This window comes from Periophthalmus magnuspinnatus, chromosome 12 (assembly GCF_009829125.3).
Source record: "Periophthalmus magnuspinnatus isolate fPerMag1 chromosome 12, fPerMag1.2.pri, whole genome shotgun sequence".
In the NCBI taxonomy this organism is placed as follows: domain Eukaryota; kingdom Metazoa; phylum Chordata; class Actinopteri; order Gobiiformes; family Gobiidae; genus Periophthalmus; species Periophthalmus magnuspinnatus.
This window is the reverse complement of record NC_047137.1, coordinates 16,779,821-16,800,496: the sequence shown is the minus strand read 5'-3', so window position 1 is coordinate 16,800,496 and position 20,676 is coordinate 16,779,821. Positions and strand designations below refer to the sequence as shown.

Here is a 20,676-nt window from a genome sequence, read left to right as displayed (position 1 = left end):
AAAGTATCCACTGTAAAATGTATTTAAGTAAAGTACAGACACCTAAACTGTTTTACTTTACTACTTTTACTTTGTTTTCTTCACACAACAAGGTATTACTGCGTTACTGTGATTCAAACTACTGCATTAGTACTTTTACTGCCCCCTGGTGACCGGACTGCGCCTTGTATTTCTGCAGGATTTATTTATATTTGGTTTTTACATTCAGTTCAATTCAAGATTATTTCTTTAGCACATTTAAAACAACTTCAGCTGATCAAAATGCTTCACATAAAAAAAAAAAAACTTTAAAAAATAAATATACAGATCACAGGATACACAGCAAAAGAGCCTCAGTCTAGTCTTAAACTGCATTAAAGTCTATTCTGAAGTAAATATAGACGACAGACGATAATGTGCCACTGACAGAAGAACCCCAGAGCAGATTTAAACCACAAAAACTATTCTAAATGTGTCATATTGTTAAAAAGTCATGAGCTGCAATAAATAAATAGAACCAAACACTTCTGTCGTTGGTTTGCATCTGTAATGAGTCAAACAAGTTATTAATTCAAACGTTTACAGTTTAAATTTTAAGATATATCCAAAAAATAACCAAAAAATTCCCCAGTAGTGCAAATAAAAGTACGCATGATAAATATTTACCTGTGCACACAAACAAACGAATATTTATGTCTTGATTTTGTTCATGTGGAGACCAGAGACGGAGGGTAGAACATCACCATGAGCTAGGGAACAGGGATTTGTTATTTTATTTTATTTTTTATTTTTATTCATTTATTTATTTTTATTCATTTATTTATTTTTATTTTATTATTTATTTTATTTTATTATTTATTTTTATTGTATTATTTATTTTATTTTATTATTTATTTTATTTTTATTCATTTATTTATTTTATTGTATTATTTATTTTTATTTTATTTTTATTTTATTTTATTTATTGCAAGAGACATAAGACATGCAATCAGACGAATAAAACAATAAATCAACATTTTCTTTTTTGTTTTTGTTTGTTTTTCTTCTTTCTTCTTTCTCGTAATAAATGTTTATCCTCATCTTTACACTGTTTTCCCTCAGCGCATCCAGCTGCTCATCACTCCGTCCGACGACTTGCCCAAAACCAAAAGGGAACAGGAAAAGTTACTGGTCATTTTTGCTCCTGAAGACGTCGTGTCTAAAAACGGATACGTCCCTGTGTCAGAGACCGACTCCAACTTATAAAAGGTCAAACATTAAAGGTCCTGTATTACGCAAAAAACTGACTCTTTTGAACTGTAAGTCGTGTTTTAATGTCGTTGCCTCATGAAAAACAGACCTGGAGTTGTGTTTTGTTTCATTCACACGTTTGAGTACCGTATTTCCCAGATTATAAGTCACTTTTTTTTGTCATAGTTTGTCCGGGGGTGCGACTTATATGTGAAATGTCGTTTTTGTCACACTGAACCACACATTAAAACCGCGTCCGGAGCGTGGAAAATGGCAAAAATCAAGTAGTAAACACGCCCCGACATGGCAGTGAGTGGTGTCAAAAATTAGAACTCGACGAGCTCTAATTGTCACAAAAGACCCCGAGAAAAAATAACAAAAGATGACTCGGTAGCGCCACCTCAAACTTTGATTTTCATGGGGCCAATGGGAGCCCGCCTCGCAAAAAAGTCGACGTAAAAATCTGAAACTCACATAAAAAAATAGAACATGTCGGGACATGACAAAAATGATATTATGGCCCCGCCCTAAAATGTACAGGACGTCGGCCATATTGGATCAAACCCGGGAACGACAAAAGTGCACACCCTCACATTCAGGACATTTTCTCGCACAGTTTTCATCACAAACACTTCAAATTTGGCCAAATCCCACTAAACCCATGTGTGATTAAAGATTGGGATTGTGGGATTATAGGGAACTCTTTTGGAATTTTCTAAATTATAAAATGTGGGTGTGGCCAGCCTGGGAAAAAAAAGCCATTTTTTAAAGTTTTTAATTGCGTGTACCTCACACAGTTAGTGTCCTATTTCCCGGCATGAATATACTTTTTTTTTCAAAATGTTGATCTGAACACATAGATATACAATTTACACAGGTCACACATTATATTGCTCCACAGCGCCCCCTTGAACCTTTTAATGGTATGCAAAAAATTACTTTGTCACAAACATTTAAAATTTGGCATGGACATCCCAATTGACATACTGAACAAAAAAGCCAATGACAATATACCTCTATTTTCAAAGGTGTTGCCATGGCAACGTCTGACATTTGTCATTGAAATACATGGGTTTTGGTTAACTGGGATGAAAAATAATTACTTTGTCATAGACCATTGAAATTTGGTACACATATTCCTTTCATCATACTGAACAAAAAAGCCAATGAGAACATACCTCTATTTCCAACCGTGAAGGCGTGACAATGTGATAAATGGTGAATGGAGTAGTATAACTGAGACGCTGATTTTGGGGGGAGGGGCGATGTAAGCGGGAACGAAAGGCAGGATCTTCACTGTGGCCTGAATCCCGCAGTCGCAAGGGGTGGCGAGGGCCTTTATCACTGCTCCACTACTCCAGAGCGACTTATACTCCAGAAAATACAGTAACACTTTATTATTTACAAAACACAACTCCAGGTCTGTTTGTGACGAGGAAACATTAAAACACGGATCATAAAACGGCGTCATACCGGCCCTTTAACGCTCACGTCTCCCTCGGCTCCAGCTGTTTGTGTTTAAAGTGACGCAGCAGCACACGTTTTCTCAATGGTGTTTTCAGGGACAAATTTCACATATATAAATACTTTCAAATGTAAAATGTGATGTTACTGTTTCACAAAACGTAGAGAACTTTCTGGGCCGGTAAACTGTTTTCCAGAGAGTGACGCTGTCGACTTAAACTTGTGTCATAGACTTTTTGTACATCGTTGTGTCATATTTTGTAAAACTCAAGTTGAAAATGAGTTGTAAAGTAAGTAATTAAATCATGCTACACATTTTAGACTGTAAACTGCACAATGTCGTTGTTTTTTTTATGGTTTCAAAAATGACCTGTACAGATGTGATTGGTATAAATAAAGTGCTGTTGTGTTCTTGGGCAAGACACTTCACTCACCTGGGTTGTGTTTACTTGCTTAGTCCACTTCTTTTTCAAATGTTGAAAGATGGGAAAAAATGTGACGAAAAAGCAAAAAGAAAGACGTCACGGGAGCTTCTAGAAAGGGGGCGGGGCTATGGGTCGTTTTGAAGCGGCTCATTGGTCGAGAAGACGTCAATCACTATTAGTTGCTGACAGTAGTTTAATGAGACAAGTCTAGTTTAGCCCCGCTTTAGTCCCGGTTTAGTCCTGCTTTAGTCCTGCTTTAGTCTTGCTTTAGTCCCGCTTTAGTCCCAGTTTAGTCTTGGTTTAGTCTTGGATTAGTCCTGCTTTAGTCTTGGTTTAGTCCTGCTTTAGTCCCGGTTTAGTCCTGGTTTAGTCCTGGTTTAGTCTTGCTTTAGTCCCGGTTTAGTCCCGGTTTAGTCCTGGTTTACTCCTGGTTTAGTCCCGGTTTAGTCCTGGTTTAGTCCCGGTTTAGTCCTACTTTAGTCCTGCTTTAGTCCTGCTTTAGTCCTGCTTTAGTCTTCCTTTAGTCCCGGTTTAGTACTGGTTTAGTCCTGCTTTAGTCCAGGTTTAGTCCCGCTTTAGTCCCGCTTTAGTCCCGCTTTAGTCCCGCTTTAGTCCCGCTTTAGTCCCGCTTTAGTCCCGCTTTAGTCCCGGTTTAGTTCTGGTTTAGTCCTGGTTCAGTCCTGGTTCAGTCCTGGTTCAGTCCTGGTTCAGTCCTGGTTTAGTCCTGGCTTAGTCCTGGTTTAGTCCACGTTTAGTCCTGCTTTAGTCTTGCTTTAGTCCTGGTTTAGTCCTGGTTTAGTCCTGGTTTAGTCCCGGTGTAGTCCTGGTGTAGTCCTCGTTTAGTCCTGGTTTAGTCCCGGTGTAGTCCTCGTTTAGTCCTGGTTTAGTGTAGATGGCTCATGTGGCACTCGCTGTATAAAGTCTGATTTTTTGCTCTGATCGTTCCCAGACACATTTAGGACGCCATGTTTTGGTCTATTTTTATTTGTTTTTATTTGTCACCGGGTCATAATCCGTCCGATCGTTGAACCTGTTTGTCTCTCGTTCTTTCAGGACGTCGCTCTCACGTCGAGTGTTTTTCGGAGCGTGTTTATGATGATGTCATCGGTGCGGGCGTGCGCCGAGGTGGCCCGGGTCAGGCCTCATCAAACCCGGGCCCCCTCTTCAGTGTCATTACCCACAATGCAACGCAAAACTGTCCTCACACTCACGAAACACTAAAACCTCCGTGTCAAACTCTCACATAAATATTCATCGTTATCACAGAATCATCCCGTTTTCTCTTCTCTTCTGTCGGTTTGAAGTCACAGTGTGTTTTGGCGCACCCTACTGGCCACGGAGCGAACTGCAGCAACGTGTCCTTCACTTGTCATTGTTGATGCTGTTTCAACCTGTGCTTTTACAACCGGGAAAACAGACGATTGTTTTTAGAGTTTTGCACATAGACTGTATATTTCAGGCGTGTCCAAACTTTTTTTTTTTACCGAGGGCCGCGGATACTGAAACATATTTGAAGCTGAGGGCCACAAATCAGTGTCGATACAGCGAGTCAAACGGTGCATTTTTAGGTCTGTGTCACGATGAAATGCGATGTTATTCAGGATATTGACGTAGAATTGCTTTAATTTGTAGTAAAAAATACTTCTTGATCAATTGGGCCAGTTTAGGAGGAGTCGTGAGGGCCAACAAAAATTGGTCTGAGGGCCGGATATAGCCCCTGGGCCGTAGTTTGGACAGCCCTGGTTTATATAAATGGACGTAGCTAACCTGCTAGTCGCCGCGTTCCAAATACGAAGTGATCACAGGATTTGTTCGCACTTCCGGCTCCATCTGCCGTCCCTGTCTCTGTAAATTTGCGTCTTTAACCCTTTAAGGACTGAGCGCACTATGGGCCAGTACAGCTCGCTCAGACTTTTATTCTTTTTTTAGCCATAAAAATCATGTTAAAGGAAGTATCAGAATTTACAGCATTTTTTCACACAACTACCTCTATTTTACACATCCATCCGTATTTTTTCTTTTCCCGTAATGACAGTAAAATGTTTAAATAGCCCCATGTTTCTGCCATTTGAATTTACACGAGAGCACGACTGGTTGCGGAGTTACGCTGCTGGAAAGTCCGCAACCACGCTCCATCGGCGACGATAGCATCCGACGCTACGGGGTTAAATGTTCCTATTAACCCTCTGCATGATCCTGGGGTTTTTATTTCACTTTTGTGTCTGTAAATCAAGATATGAACATTAATAACAGACAAATCAGGCGCCGTCTTTCCCCGAGGTCGCTCCTGTTAGCGTTAGCAACAGGTTTGATTGACAGCGTTGCTAAGGGCCCGCTCCCTGTTAAACCAGTGATGCGTGCGGGAAGGGACGTTACCTTCAACAGCCTCGCTCTGGATTGGTTCTTTGGTTGCTATGATATTTGTGGTCGTGATTCCAAATATGAAACTCGGCTCTAAATTCGCCGCTATAACCGCTCTAGCCTCGATTAGCTTCATTTGACTGAATCCGAACGCTTCTTTACACAAGTCCGTGGGTTTGCGCGGGCACACGAAGGATAAAATGAGGTTTTCACAGCAGCAAATACCAGAAACTACACAAACGAATGAATCTGACGCTCTCACAAACCGTAAATGTGACGAGAACGGACGGGATTTGAATCATCGAGGCGATACATTAATAATCAAAGCTTTTTCGTAACCGTTTTACTCTGTTTACTTGAATAATTGATTACTTAACCCGCTGAAAAAGGTTGGCGTATTTATTTTAACATTTAATACTTTTTTTAACGTATATTTTTCATGTATTTCTTCCACAAATGTAATAATAATGTAATAAGACACAGATGTGGCACAGGACTGAACCCTTTATTGCAGTGTAGCATAAAAAGCAGAACTTATTTTTACACTTTTATTAGAAAAATATATTACTTTGCTTCACAGACATTACAGTTTTTATTTTATTGTAACTGTTCACATTTACCACCAATAATCACAGAAGACGACACGCGACAAAAGGCACTGCTCATTATTCAAATCAACATCAACACACGTGCCCGTTTACGTTACTTTAGTTTCATATTTTCACACTTTTTTATTTATTTTTTATTTTCGATGCAGCGTGCACTAGAGAGGCATGAACACAGGGGGCGACAGAGCGCTCCTCTTGCCGTACGCGGCCGATCCCACGTTGGTCGGGGCGTACACCGTCCCGATCGTGTTGCTGGAGCGAACCAGGAAGTCGGCGAGTCGCTGGGTGACGCACGTGGCCGTGTTGCACTTCCTCTTCTGAAGGGAGTGGCTGTGAAATAAAGATGTGGATGAAGATGTTTGACCGACACGAGACACAAATCGAGCGCTGAACAAAATATTACGGATTATCTTCAAAATTCGACTGTTACGAAATGTTTTTATCTGTTAAAGGCGTCGATCTTTGGAACAGTTGTACAGATGAAATGTTGTACTTCTTTCTTTTACTTTAAAATGACTTTTAAACCATAGACTGTATATATAAATGGACCTAGCTAACCTGCTAACCACCCGCTAACCACCCGCTAACTATCGACTCTGGCTCCAATTCAGTTTCTATTGAAAAACTGTCTCATCTCTGTAACTTTCCGACTCGTCATTTTGGTCTTAAATGTTGGTATTAACCCGCTCTACATGATCCTGGGGTTCATTTTTTAGATTATTTTTTAAGTTGTTTTTTTTTGTTTTGTTTTTTTTGTTTTATTTTGAGGGTTGTTTTTTTTTAAATTATAATTTATTTTTGTTATTTTGAGTTTTTTTAAATTATTTTATTTTTTTGTTTTTGTTTATTTTTTTAAAGCTATTTTTAGTTTTAGGATGTTTTTTTATTTTAGTTATTTTGAGTTGTTTTTTTTATTTTGAGTAAAATAAGATATCAAGATAAATCAAGATACGAACTTTAATAACAGACAAATCAGGTCATGTTACTATTAGCAACAGGTTTGATTGACAGTCTGTGGTTTAAACGCACAGCTCTGACACACATAAGTCCGTCCTGTGCATCATATTATCTGTAGATTTGTTTTTTATTGACTTTTTATGGTCGGCTCAAGTTGTTTTAAATGTGCCATACAAATAAACTTGAATTGAAGTGCAAAAAAACATCTCAAAAGTCACAAAATGCACCTTTAAATCCCTCGGTCAGTTGCACTACTTTTCTTGCCCAACAGAGGGAGCAAGTCCTACCTCATGTTTGGTTCAGTCTTTGTTTAGTCGCCTGTCGGTTTGAGTTCTAGTTTATTTATTTATTTATTTAAGTAATAAAACCATATTCCGTATTTTCTGGATTATAAGTCGCACTTTTTTTTCATAGTTTGTCCGGGGGTGCGACTTATACTCCAGTGCGACGGTGCAGCTTTTGACGAGTCTCTCAAAACGCACGACCGTAGATGTTATTGTTTCACACGAAAAATGCATCGCCACAGCTGCCCCGGGGTCAAGTGACAGAAGTGAGGCCTTATATGAAGAAAACAGTCTTCAGTTGAATGTATATAAAGTTTTTTTTATGCTGCAAATATGAAATCTGACATGTTTTTACGACATCAATTTAGCAAAACCTTAAACTTCTGTTGCGTTTGTGTCGCTCTATAATTTAAATCTCCGACACTCGTGGATCGTCCTGTTTTAATTTACACATTTTAAATCGCAAAATTCAACTAAAACGACTTAATAAAACCAACAAATCCGCTGAGTTCTGTTTTAGAAAACCGCGGCGTCCAACGGGAGCTGACGTCGCCGTAAACGTCATCGCAACGAAGCGGCGTAGAGCTGTGGCGCCCCCTGTGGACAGCTGCGCATCACACTAGTACAGAAATGACGACGCGACGCTGCCGAATCCTACGAGTGTCATCGATTAAGAAAATAAAACTGGAGAAGGAAGTGCGGACGTCACAGGTGGAGGTGAAAACGGGGATCGATCGACAAAATGGCGTCTTGAAAATAAGCGATTAAAGATTAAACTCAAACATGAATCACTCCAAATACAACTTTAAGACGGAAAATGAGAAGGAAACGACTAGAACATGGTTAAAATCTCTTAAATTTGAACTCCCTGAGCGTTTGTACTTGTTCCGTTTGATAAAGCTCTCACTAAACTAAGATATTAAAAACTAAATACTATGGAAACGTTTTATTTTATAGCCGTTTTGAATCACTAGCAGCTTCAGTTTTGGTTCAGTTTTGCCTTGAACACTCCTCAAAGTTCGTTCTCTTGTTTTGGACGTACGTCTGACCCTCGTTACCTGTTCGTCGGCGGCAGCTCCCTCTCCAGCCTCGGACCCAAAAGACCCCAAAACGGGTTAGAGGCCAGTTCCGACACGGACCATCCCGGCCCCACGTCCTGCTCGCTGGATCCTGAACTCGAGTACCTGAAACACACAAGCGTTTACGTTGATCCAAGAGCCACTTCTGTCAAATGGGCCTCAATCGTTTTCCCTCGTCCTTCAGCGTTTTGCACGTACGTGACCTGAACGCACCTCCACCACTTTACGAGCAATTTCACAAACGCTGCGCCGTTTTCCTCTCGTCCCGGGCGCCGTACGGAACAAATACACAAATATACATCAGATACTTTTGGCGGTTTGCTTCAGAAAGCTACAAAACGATGATATTTCTGCACGTACGATCCCGTTTTCAGCGTAGTACTTTGTTTTTGTGCCATATTAAAGAAATACTTAGTTGTTTATTGAGTAGCAAGAAAATTATTACAATATAGACGTCGTTTTGCTGTTTCGCCGAGCAGTTTTCACGTCAACGTTTAGCTCTATAAAGCAAAAATGTGTCTCCTGTCCAGTACAGAATGTGTTCAGACAAATTTACATAAACGTTGGATCTCAGTGTGACTCTGAAGTGCTGTACGTTTGCGATTTGTTTTCTCCCCGACAAAACCCACAATGTCGATGAAACGTTCTGCACCGACAAAGACGCCTACGAAGGTTTGAACTTTGAGAGAGTTTAAACGAGAGAGAAATGTGAGAAAATGTTAACGCCTGTGTGAGAAAAGTGTATAAAGTGTGTGGTGAGGGGTTTTACAGCAAAAACAGAGAGAATAATGTAAAAAATAGAGCTGATACTTCACGGATTTCGACTGTTGCAGGTTATTTTTAGAATTTTAAACGAGGGACCACTGTATACATGGAATTTTTTTTGTGTTTTACTTCAGACAGCTTGAGAATATGGTATTTCTGAATATATTTAGCGTATTAATGGGGGAAGTGTCTTGCCCAAGGACAAAACGACAGCGTTCGTCGGATCTAACAGCTCGACCGATGACGTTTATGTCGACAGTTTACGTTTGAACCGGTGCACAAACGCTCTACCAACTGAGCCACCGTCGCCCCATTTCTAGTTTGAAAAATCCGATTTGCGACGTTCTGAATCGTAGCGACTTTTCGCGCAAATAAACGATGTGGATTCGTTCGTTTACTCGTTTTTTTTAGAACAGAATTACACCGTAGCAGAAAGAGAAGTCACTTTCAATACAGAGAAATCCGTTTTATAAAAGGCTGAACAATAAAAAACGTAATATTTTTGTTATTATTCCGGTGACGTTGGAGAATAATCCTAAAAACGTACTCGGAAAAATCATGGTTGTGATTCAGAAACGGACTGAAACATGAAGCACAAAAGCACAAAAACATCACCGTGTTCTCTCGTTCCAAACATTACGCTGCAAGATTTAGTTTTATTTTGACTTTTTGCCGCATTTTTCGACAGTTTTATGTTGAATTATTACTTTTATTTCTATTCAAACTTCAAAATCCAAACTTTAAATCCATATTCTCCATCTCTATTTGAACTCGTATCAAAGAGAAGTGTTTTTTTTCTCCCGTTTCAACCCGGTAAAGTTGATATTTTGGAGTAAATGAGCCTCACCTGTGACTCGGAGCAGCAGAAACACAGTCTAAAAGAATCAACAGGGACAGGATCAGTGTGGTCACTCGCTCTGGACACATGCTGACCCGAGGTTTTGACTGAAATAAGAAGAAAAAAATACATAAAACACATGAAAAAACACACACCAGGTTATACAGATGACACATACAGGCTGTAAAATGATGTTAAATATGTTTTTTGTTGTTTTTTAGTAAATCACATAACTAAACAAAACTGAATATCAACAGAAAATATTTTAAAAAGCAAATTTATACATATACAGAAGACAGATAGTAACAAAACTGACCTCAAAATATGATTTCTCTTGTTGAAATTGTAAATAAAATAGAAATTATGATTAAAAAAAAGTGGTAAACAAAACTGAATATCAAAATAAACAAACAGAAGATACAGAAGGTAAATATTTAAATGAGGAAAATGACATAGTGGCCAAAAATCACTTCAGAATATTTTTTTGGCTTATATTGAAGTAGTAAATAAAATCTAAATTATGATAAAAAAAATAAAAAAAAATAAAATAAAAACACTAAACATAACTGAATATCAAAATAAACATTAAAAAACACATTTATTCATAAACTGAAGGCAGGAATTAAAAATGAGCGACAGAACAGACAGAAAGTAACAAAATTGATTTCAAAATATGTTTTCACTTATTGAAGTAGTTAAATAATAAATCATGATACAAAAGAACTAAACATTAAAAAACACATTTATACATAAACAGAAGGTAGATGTTCAAACAGAGTGAATGTGTCGACAGAACAGATAAAACAAAACTCACTTCAAAATGTTTTTACGCTTGTTGAAGAAGTAAATAAAATATAAATTATGATAAAAAACAGTACTAGACATAACTGAATACTAAAATAAACATAAAAAACACATATTTATACATATACAGAAGATAGATAGGGACAAAACTCACTTTAAAATATGTTTTTCTCTTGTTGAAGTAGTAAATAAAATATAAATTATGATAAAAAAAAAGTAGTAAATATAACTGAACACTAAAATAAACATAAAAAAATCCACATTTATTCATAAACTGAAGGCAGGAATTCAAAAGGAGCAGATCTACAGAACAAGATAGTAACAAAACTGACTTTAAAATATGTTTTCGCTTGTTGAAGTTGTAAATAAAATATAAATTATGATTAAAAAAGTAGTAAAAATAACTGAATACTAAAATAAACAGAAGATACAGAAGACGGGTATTTAAATGAGGAAAACGTCTTCAAAAGAGGCAGATAGTCGCAAAAACTAAACAAAACACCAAATAAAACATCACAATCTGTCCTTTATGTTCAATGATCTTTAAATCCTAAACTCCACAGTGAGATTCAGAATAAAAAACATCATCCTGTGACGTTTAAATCAGTGAAATCTACTCACTCGTGTGGCTCTGTGCGGCTGAGGCTCTGCGTTTGTGCGGCGGCTCCTCTCTCTCCGCACTTATACCTGCGCCTCCACTCGTGACATCACCCCTCGCTCCAAATATAGACGAGGAGAGAGGGGGATTGTGGGTAGGACCGTGGTCATAGAAGTAAAATAAATAAAAATGACAGTAGACTTTTTGGGAGACTTGGACTGGCACACGTCACTGCCTCCGTCGTGTCATTTTATTCAACTCTATTCACTATTTTTGGAAGAAATATGTAAAATTATGACCCAAAGTGATATTATTTTGTCAGGGCTCCACAAACGTCCTAACAGCTTTTTACGTGTTTTTTGTTGTGTTTTTTTGTTTTTTCCAAGGTCAGATATATTGTTTGCGCAGCTTGAGGTAAAAAAAAAAAGTTGAAATAAGCTTTTTCTTGTGCGATAATCAGGAAGTGCGCGTTACAATAACAGTAAAACTCCACTCTGGTCTCTGAAAGTTGTGAGAAGTGCTTATAAACTCATTGCGGTGAGTAATTAGAGTGTTCTGAATGCATAAAGTCAGTGAGGAGTGACTCTGGATCACTGAGCGTCTGAAAGCAACAGAAACCGACAGCAAGAGCGACCACGGGCGAAGAAGACGACTGATTTGTCTGTTTTTAATGTTCAAATGTTGATTTACAGACACAATATGGAAATAAAACCCCAGGATCATGTAGAGGGTTAATACGAACATTTAAGACCAAAATGACGAGTCTGAAGCAGCAGAGACGGAGAGAGGACAGTTTTAAAAAAAATTAAGTCAAAATAACATAATAATAATAATAATAATAAAAACAAAAACAAAAAAGCTACTAAAAATAGGGGGGAAAAAATCAACAAAAAAACCCTCAAAATAACATAATAATAAAAAAACTAAAAAGAAACCCTAAAAATAACTAAAAAATTATAGAAAATCAAGCTCATGTAGAGGATTAATATGAACATTTAAGACCAAAACGAGTCTGACAGCAGCAGGTACAGAGAGAGAGGACAGTTTAAAAAAAAATTAAGTCAAAATAACATAATAATTAAAAAGAAACTACTACAAATAAAAAAAAGAAAATCAACAAAAAAAATAACATAATAAAAAACAACAAAAAAATTTACAAAAAAAATAAAGAAAATCAACAAAAAAGTAAACTCTAAATAACAAAATAATAATAATAAAAAAAACAAAAAAACAAACTCAAAATAACAAAAAAAAAAAAAAAAGAAACAATAACTTAAAATAAATAAATAAACTTAAAAAATAAACTCAGAAATGAACCCCAGGATCATGTAGAGGGTTAATACAAACATTTAAGACTAAAATGAGTCTGACAGCAGCAGAGACAGAGAGAGGACACAGTTTATCAATAGAAAGTGAATTGAAGCCAATTCACTTTCGTAGCGCGGCGGCTAGCAGGTTAGCTACGTCCATTTACTTAACAGTCTATGGTTGTTTTCTAAATGTCCTTGTCAAAAGTGTCCGTGTACTCGTTCTTCCTGCGTGCCAGTCCACAGACGTTACTGATGACGCACTGGGCACGTGAACTTTGACCCTGCCGTGCCCCGGTGGAGTTAAAATCCGATAAATAAAACATGTAAAGATAAATGGTTGTTAATTATGAATGTGGGGCTCATTATTTTTGACAGAGCGGGACACAAACAGCAGGACTAATTAATGACGTGTTGTGAGGACGTGAGCCACAACTAAAACGCCAAAGTCTGAAGCATTTCCGTTTAGATTTGAATTAGAACGTTTTTAATTTTAACTTTGGATGTGGAAAGTTGATTTTGTAAAGCTGGAAACTCTTTAAGGCTGTGTTAAATGTTCATAATTTAAAATATCCGCAGTACGTCTGACACAATAACGAGGATTTAAGTGAAACTAGCTTTAAATCGAACGCTTAATTTGCAAAAATGGATAACGGACATTTTAAAACTCTTTGCGTCGTCATATTTTCTCAAAACTAATTTATTTTTTACAGCTATCAAAACTTAATTCCATCCTTTCTTGATTAAAATTAACATCTTTGTCTTAAGCGACGGTAATTTTGTCTCTTATGATCCACTAAAACTTTTACTAAACGACTTTATGTTGTAAATAAAACATTAGACACGTCATAATGAAACACAAACATCGTTACACAGTGAAAACCCCAGGATCATGTAGAGGGTTAATACGAACGTTTAAGAGCAAAATGAGTCTGAAGCAGCAGAGACAGAGAGAGGACAGTTAAAAAAAAAAAAAAAAAAAAAGTCAAAATAACATAATAATAATAATAAAAAAAAAAAAAAAAAGTCAAAATAACATAATAATAATAAAAAAAATAAATAAAAAAAAGTCAAAATAACATAATAATAGAAACAAAAACAAACAAAACTACAAAAAAAGTCAAAATAACATAATAATAAAAACAAAAACAAAAAAAACCTACTAAAAAAAAAAGTCAAAATAACATAATAATAAAAACAAAAACATAAAAAACTACTAAAAATAACAAAAAAAAGAAAAAAAAGAAAATCAACAAAAAAATAAACTCAAAATAACATACCGGTAATAATAAAAAACCTAAAAAAACCCAAAAGTTGTCGCTGAGTTAATTTATGAAATCGATGCAGCTCAAGGTTGGAGGTTTAAAGCCCGATTCCAGTCAGAGTGCGCTGCCGTTGTGTCTCTTGGCAAGACATCCATGAGTTGAGGTCGAGGCCGTTGTGGCAGAAGTTAAAGATAATAATAATAATAATAATAACAATAATAATAATAATAATAATAACAATAATAATACATTTTATTTGTTAGGCGCCTCTCAAAGTCGCCGTACATCAAGACAATAAAACAGTGTAAAATGATTAAAAATACATAAAAAAAACAAATATAGATTAAAAGACGGTGCAGTTCTGGTCAGAGAGGTCAGGGTAAGAAGGAGTTTTGAGTTTAGATTTGAAGTGTGAGTGTGAGTGTGTGTTTTGCGGAGGTCACGGGGGAGGGAGTTTCCAGAGCGGCAGAAGGCTCCACTCCCCATAGCGACGAGACGGGGAGGAGGGACAGGGAGGTGCAGGGAGGAGGAGGAGGAGCGGAGGGAGCGGGCGGAGTGTGGAGATGTGAATGAGGTCGGACAGGAGGGGCCAGGCTGTGGAGAGATTTGTACGTGAGGAGTGTGATTTTGTGGTGTGTACGGTGTGTGATGTCCAGTTGGAGTTTATGGAGTGACTTTTTGTGGGAGTTCGAACAGAAGAGAGTCGCAGTCGTCTTTAGGGGAAGTGACCCAGACTCTTTACCTGAGGGGAGGGGGAGATAGAGGAGCCGTCAATGTCAATATTTGTTTTATTTTATTTTATTTTAACGTATAAAGTGTCACTGTTAAACCCAATACAAATCTGAAATGTTCTTCGCCGTTACCGTTTTCATGCAGTTGTTCTTCTTCTTTTTCTGCTGATGTTGTTTTATTTTGAGGCCAAACACATTTTAAAATGTTTTATACTGACAGAGAAAATACCGCGATCAACTGTGGTAAAGTGGGCGGGACCATGTGGAGGGGAGAACTGGTTTATGTTTCTTTTTTTGTTTTTATGTCTTTGTGTGTTTTGTTTTGACGTTTAAGTGTTTAGTTTTATTTTAAACATTTTTGTTAAAGGGACTTAAACCTTCAACACTGTGCAGTTTGTTCTAAATCTCTGCTAAATTTAAACTCTACATATCCTGTGGAGTAAATGGCGTTTAAATGTGAGTAAAGATGGACATGAGGCGACTCGACCGACCAAACGGTGAGCAGAATCATCCCTGACACTCGTATGTTACTGTAGTGACCGTGATGTTTAATATTCATCCTTATTTAAGAATATTCTTTTGTCTTTAGGGAGCGACGAGCAGACGGCACAATTTATCCGTCTGAGGGAGAATTGGACTTATTCACCGGGAACAAATCCTCCGTAAGTGCACAGCCATTTCGGCACGAAGGCGGCTACACGGAGGAGTACCCTTCGACAGGCGGGTACTTCGAACGGCACTTCGACGGGTACTTCGAACGGTGCATTTGGCGAATTAGGACTTCAGTTTAGACTCCAGTGTCGTCGTGGCACATGTTTGTTTTGCAGATTTAGTTTAAGTTACTGACCCAATCACTGGACTTCAACAACTTTACTCGAGGTGGATGCATATGCAGCGGCTCAGTTGGTAGAGCATTTGCCCGTTGATCTGAAGGTCGGTGGTTCATAAACGTCATTGGTTGAGCGATCACATCCTTTGAAACACAGGTCGGCGGTGCGATTCCAACTCCAACAGATCAACGCTGTCGTCGTGTCCTTGGGCAAGACACTTAACCCACCTCGCCCCAGCGTCTCGAAGGTGGAAAAGCGCCGTATAAAAATGTATCACACTTCGACGAGCCGAGCAACACGACAATTTTACTTCTGCGGAACAAACGTAGGTCATGTCTTTGTCCCGCTCTTCAAACTGCTCAATAAAACATCCACTTTCAGACCTCAAACTGACATCATCTTCCACTTAATTATGATTATTTTTAAGCGAGAGCGTCGTCTACACGTCTACAAATGCTCTTACTGCTTTCTCTAATCCCTAACAGCTCCCTAATCCTCACCCGTCTCCTTATCCGTATCCACTGATGACCTCGGATGTGTCTAACGTCCAGTTTTTGGCCGGCGTCTGTCCCGCGTTCGCGTCCGCGGGGATGGTCTCTGTGCGTCCGACGGCCTGTAAGTGCAGCAGGTCTGTACCGCAGCAGTAAACACGAGCGGAGTCTTAATGGAATCGAACACCCGACGTTCCCATAAACAAACAAACTCCCGGCCGTTTCCCGTAATCTCCTGACAAACGGCCGTAAGTGCTTCGCCGTCAGCGCTCCGGGTTTAGACGACTGCGGCTAAAATGGGACTTTTAAAGGATATTTTTGGATATTTCGTTTGTAGAAAGAGTCAAAATGTGTGGGTCAGTGATTACAAAATGACGAGGTGAGAGGCTGGTCTGCGTTCTAAATCTGAAACGAAAATCTGCTGCTTCACAAGACACAACTTCAAATATGTAAATGGAATAAAAAAAGTCACATTTACGCTTTTTTTTTCAGTTCTGAAACCGATATAACAGATACCAGAGACTAAAAACAGCATGTATTTCCTTTAAACACAAATAAAATAAGACAAAACTGCTCCAAATTTGTTATGTAGCTGTTTCTTATCCCTCAAATAACGACAAAACAACTTAAATAAATAAAAATTCCAACATTTCTGGCCCGACTATGATAAACGATGAAACTTTTCTGGTGAAGTATCCGCCATCTGTTCGCCTCTAAGGAGATTTTTATTAGTTTAACCTTTATTTTTGTTTCACAGTTCCACAGAAAAGTCATCTATCTTCATGAAAACGAGCAAGTGGCCTCACCGAGCCAAGTTACAGGTCAGATCTGTGGAGAGGCGAGCGCGGTCACAGTAAGAATGTGTGTGTGATTTTTAAGGTGTTTTTGAACCAGTAAAACTCCTGTATGATATAAATGAGAAATGCAGGTGCAATAAAAACCTTTCCGTGCAGACAAGCAGGTGGCTGACCCTCCACAAGAAAAGTTACATAGTGCACCTTTAAGATCAAGATTAGATTGATTATTGATTATTTTATATTAAGCAAAACTGTTTCTTGTAGCTTTAATCCATGTTTTAATGCTGTAATGTCAAAAACAGACCTGGAGTCGTGTTTTGTTTCATTCACACTTGTTTGAGTCACATTTTATTATTAGTCAGAGCTCAAAACGCTCTGTTCCACCTTGTGATGTCATCAAGTGGTAGTTTTCAAGTTAACAGCAACATTTTACCTTTAGTTCAGTCGAGATAAGCGGCAACTCCAGAGGCTGAAATGATCCAGATGATTCTAGAAATGGAGGTGTGTGGAGTTTAAAAACACAGCGGAGCACTTCCTGTATCACCACACGATGACATCACAAGGTGGAACAGAGTGTTTTCAGTTTGACAGAAGAAAAACTCAGCCTAAATATGCAGATTTTTTTGTTTGTTTGTATGTTAAACGTGTGAATGAAACAAAAAAAAAACACAACTCTAGGTCTGTTTGTGACGAGGAATCGACATTAGAACAGAGAAAACTGCGTAAAATGAGCCCTTTAATAAATCTTTAGACGCGTTTTTTCATATTTTCCAATAGTTTTCTTTGATCCGTGACTCGTCTGGAGTTGAACCATTACGTTTAAACTCTCGGAGAATATTAACACAGATTTATTTAGGTTTAAGATGAATTAATCCCACATTTTCACTCCAGACACGTCCCAAACTGTAGCAGAGTCAGAGTCAGACTGAGCAGATACCGGACGCACAGGAGGGAAGGGGGCGGGGCGTGAGGGGAGCGAGCGTCTGGGAGGGCATCTGGACGGTGTGGTTACAGTGGCAGGAGTCAGGAGTCAAAAATGAACGAACATCGCAGTACGAGACAAGAATAAAAACGCACTCCGACAAATGAAACAGCCTTTTATTCGGTTTAGACCTGGGTAAGATGGTCACTTTTGTCGTATTTGAGCATTTCTGAGCGTTTATACTCACCTAAAATGTGCGTTCGATTAAATATTTGACCTTATTTGGCCTGTTTCTGTTCCAGCGACCTCTGATTTACAAATTGAGCCTTGCTTCTACCTTTTTCTCTCTGCGTTTGACTCCTCTGCGTTTAGTCAGGGATCAAACCCGTAACTCTCTGGTGTGAAGGCAAATAATCACTGACTGTGCCACTGTTGCGCTCGTGTCTCTCTGTAGTTATAATCTCTGACACTCGTGGATCATTTTGTTATAATTTACACATTTTAAATCACAAAAATCCATCTAAAACGACGTGGGCGTGTCACAGGTGGAGGTGAAAACGCGGGTTGATCCACAAAATGGCGGCTTGAAAATAGTCGATTAAAGATTAAACTCAAACATGAATCACTCCAAATACAGTTTCAATAGGGAAAATGAAAATGAAACGACTATAACATGATCAAAACCTCTGAAAAGTCCATTTTGCGTAACAGTTCTGCTTTAAATAACTCCACACATACGAAACCCGCGCCGACGTTTAGAGGCAAAACGGAGAATCTGAGTGGGACGAGATGTGGAGGACTTAAAAGAATCGGCTCTTGGGGAAATGCGTCACTGTTTTCTTGAAGGACAGAACTTAAATCACTTTGTACAATTCACTTTTTAATCATATTGCTGCTTTAGCGTGCAATTTTCAAACTCAAAAATCACAAAATGGTCCAAAAATATCGACTTTTTTCACGGTTAAAGATGCGGCGTAACTCCTGCCACGTGTTTGTCTCCATGGAGATGTTGTTTCTCTGCTTTTTATTTATTTATTTAACCTTTATTTAACCAGGAAGAGATTAAAAACTCTCACAGTATGACATAAACCGTTTGTATTTTGGATTTATTCAGTTACATACGTGTTTATTTCTCTAAAAAAATTGACCTTTCTTACTATGAGCCTCATTTGGAGATCGCCTTAGCATGTTCAACGCCGTACTGCGGAACATTCTAGGCGACGGCGTGACATCTCCGTGACGACGAGCAGACAGTGGAAGCGTTAAAACGGCGTAGCGAGCCTGTTTTGTGCGGATGGTCCGGGTGCGTCCTCCCATTACAGTCTCTATTTCTGGTATTTTTAATGTACTTGAGCATTAGCAGGTAAAACGCCGGCCCACATCTGATAAATCCACATAAATATTAGCGTTTCCATTAGCGTCATTCCCTCCTCCCACTGTTCATCCGAGAGCTCGTTAAATGTGTGGAAATCCGTGACTCCTCGGTCGCCGGCGCTGCGGTCTGTGAGTCAAAGTGATGACTACAGCGGCTTTTATTGAGTCTGGATGCGGCGCTCATGGCCCCGACGACACAAAAACGAGGATTTCGACTGTAATTAAAGTTCATATATGTTCTTTTATGGACACTGCTGTAGTACAATGTTTTTATAATGTGCTACGGGCAGGTTTCCGGAAAAATCACTGGATAATATCGGTGTAATCCTCAGACGTCCAGGTATTATCCACCGAAAATAATAAAAAAGGCTGTTTTGGCTACACTTTAGTCTGGGGGCGACGTATTAACGGTTAATTAGTAGAAATTGTCACGCTAAGTTAGAAATTTGGTATTTGTTAGTGTTTATAAAGTTGAAAAACCAATCCACGCGTTATTACACGTGTCAAACTGAAGGCCCGGGGGCCAAATGCGGCCCGCCACGTCATTTTATGTGGCCGCGAGAAGGTAAATAAAAAGGCACGACTGTCATTTTTTGCACTGACAATAAACTAATGAGATTTTCCCAACAAGTGACTCTGAGAAATATTTGCAAATAATCATCACAAAATGTTCAGGAAGAGGAAGGAGTTTCAAGAAATGTGAAGTTTGTGCTTTAAGGAGAAAAACCTTTTGCAGTGGCCGCTCCAAAACTCTGCCAAACGTAAAACTTATTTATTTAGAATGACTTTTAACACTTCGCCCTGTGACGCTTTCTTTATTTTACTGGTGTAATGTGCTCTGTTGATTTGTATGATGTTTATTGTTTTTAATCGTGTTTTTAATGTTGTACAGCACTTTGGTCGGCTTTGGTTGTTGGAAGGTGCTATAGAAATAAAGTCTGATTGATTGATTGGACCGACCTCGCCTCATAATCAAATCTACGTCGACATTTTGACACCAAACACAGAGCTAAGTGTGAAAAAGTTAGACTGCAAGAAAAACGACACATTGTCCAATAATTACAAGGCTGTAAAAGTCTGTTTTTGAAGCAGAGCTGAAGGTTCTGACCAGATACACACTTTTAAAAATGTCACTGTATCACAGAAAAAGTTATTTAACAAGTTTAAAAGTATTTACATTTATTTTACATGACATTTGTTTACATTTAGTGACATTTATCCTGCCACAGTCACATCTGGCTCTTGATGGCGGCCATTTTGCTGATGTGGCCCTCGGTGAAAATGAGTTTGACGCCTCTGCATTATTAGAATTGTTAGACTATGGAACAGCGCCCTCTGCCTGTCAGATCTTCCCAGTCTTTGATGCAGGGCTCATTGTACAAATTGTTTTCCAAATCCATTATTTTAAAAACTCGCCTTCGAAAAAAACGCTTGCATCTTTTTTTCTAATTTGAATGCCAGTAAAAAAACTTGCCTTGGGACTTTGATCAGCGAAAATATTTAGTTGTCCGCTCCGTATTAAACACTCGGCGCTCACTGTCCACTTTTATTTTCTTTGATAAACTCA

The 20,676-nt window shown here is 38.4% G+C and overlaps 2 protein-coding genes across 3 annotated transcripts in view; one reads left to right on the top strand and one right to left on the bottom strand.

Moving 5' to 3' along the window:
• The window catches only part of LOC117379315 (sodium- and chloride-dependent GABA transporter 2-like), a 59,574-nt gene that overhangs the window by 15,416 nt on the left and 23,482 nt on the right, over window positions 1–20,676 (top strand). Inside the window, exon 14 of one of the 2 annotated variants that reach the window (XM_055225612.1) lies at window positions 1,081–1,241. In XM_055225612.1, the coding sequence (XP_055081587.1) occupies window positions 1,081–1,224 (144 nt within the window). In that variant the 3' untranslated portion in view covers window positions 1,225–1,241. Of the gene's footprint in view, window positions 1–1,080; window positions 3,106–20,676 lie in introns of those variants that run through there. The other variant, XM_033976010.2, reaches the window with a different exon arrangement.
• Window positions 6,223–10,079, bottom strand: LOC117379314 (calcitonin gene-related peptide 1). Its single transcript, XM_033976009.1, has 3 exons — window positions 10,000–10,079; window positions 8,367–8,492; window positions 6,223–6,397 (listed from the first exon to the last, which is right to left on the bottom strand). The coding sequence occupies exons 1-3, from the start codon at window positions 10,077–10,079 to the stop codon at window positions 6,223–6,225; spliced, it is 381 nt and encodes a 126-aa protein (XP_033831900.1).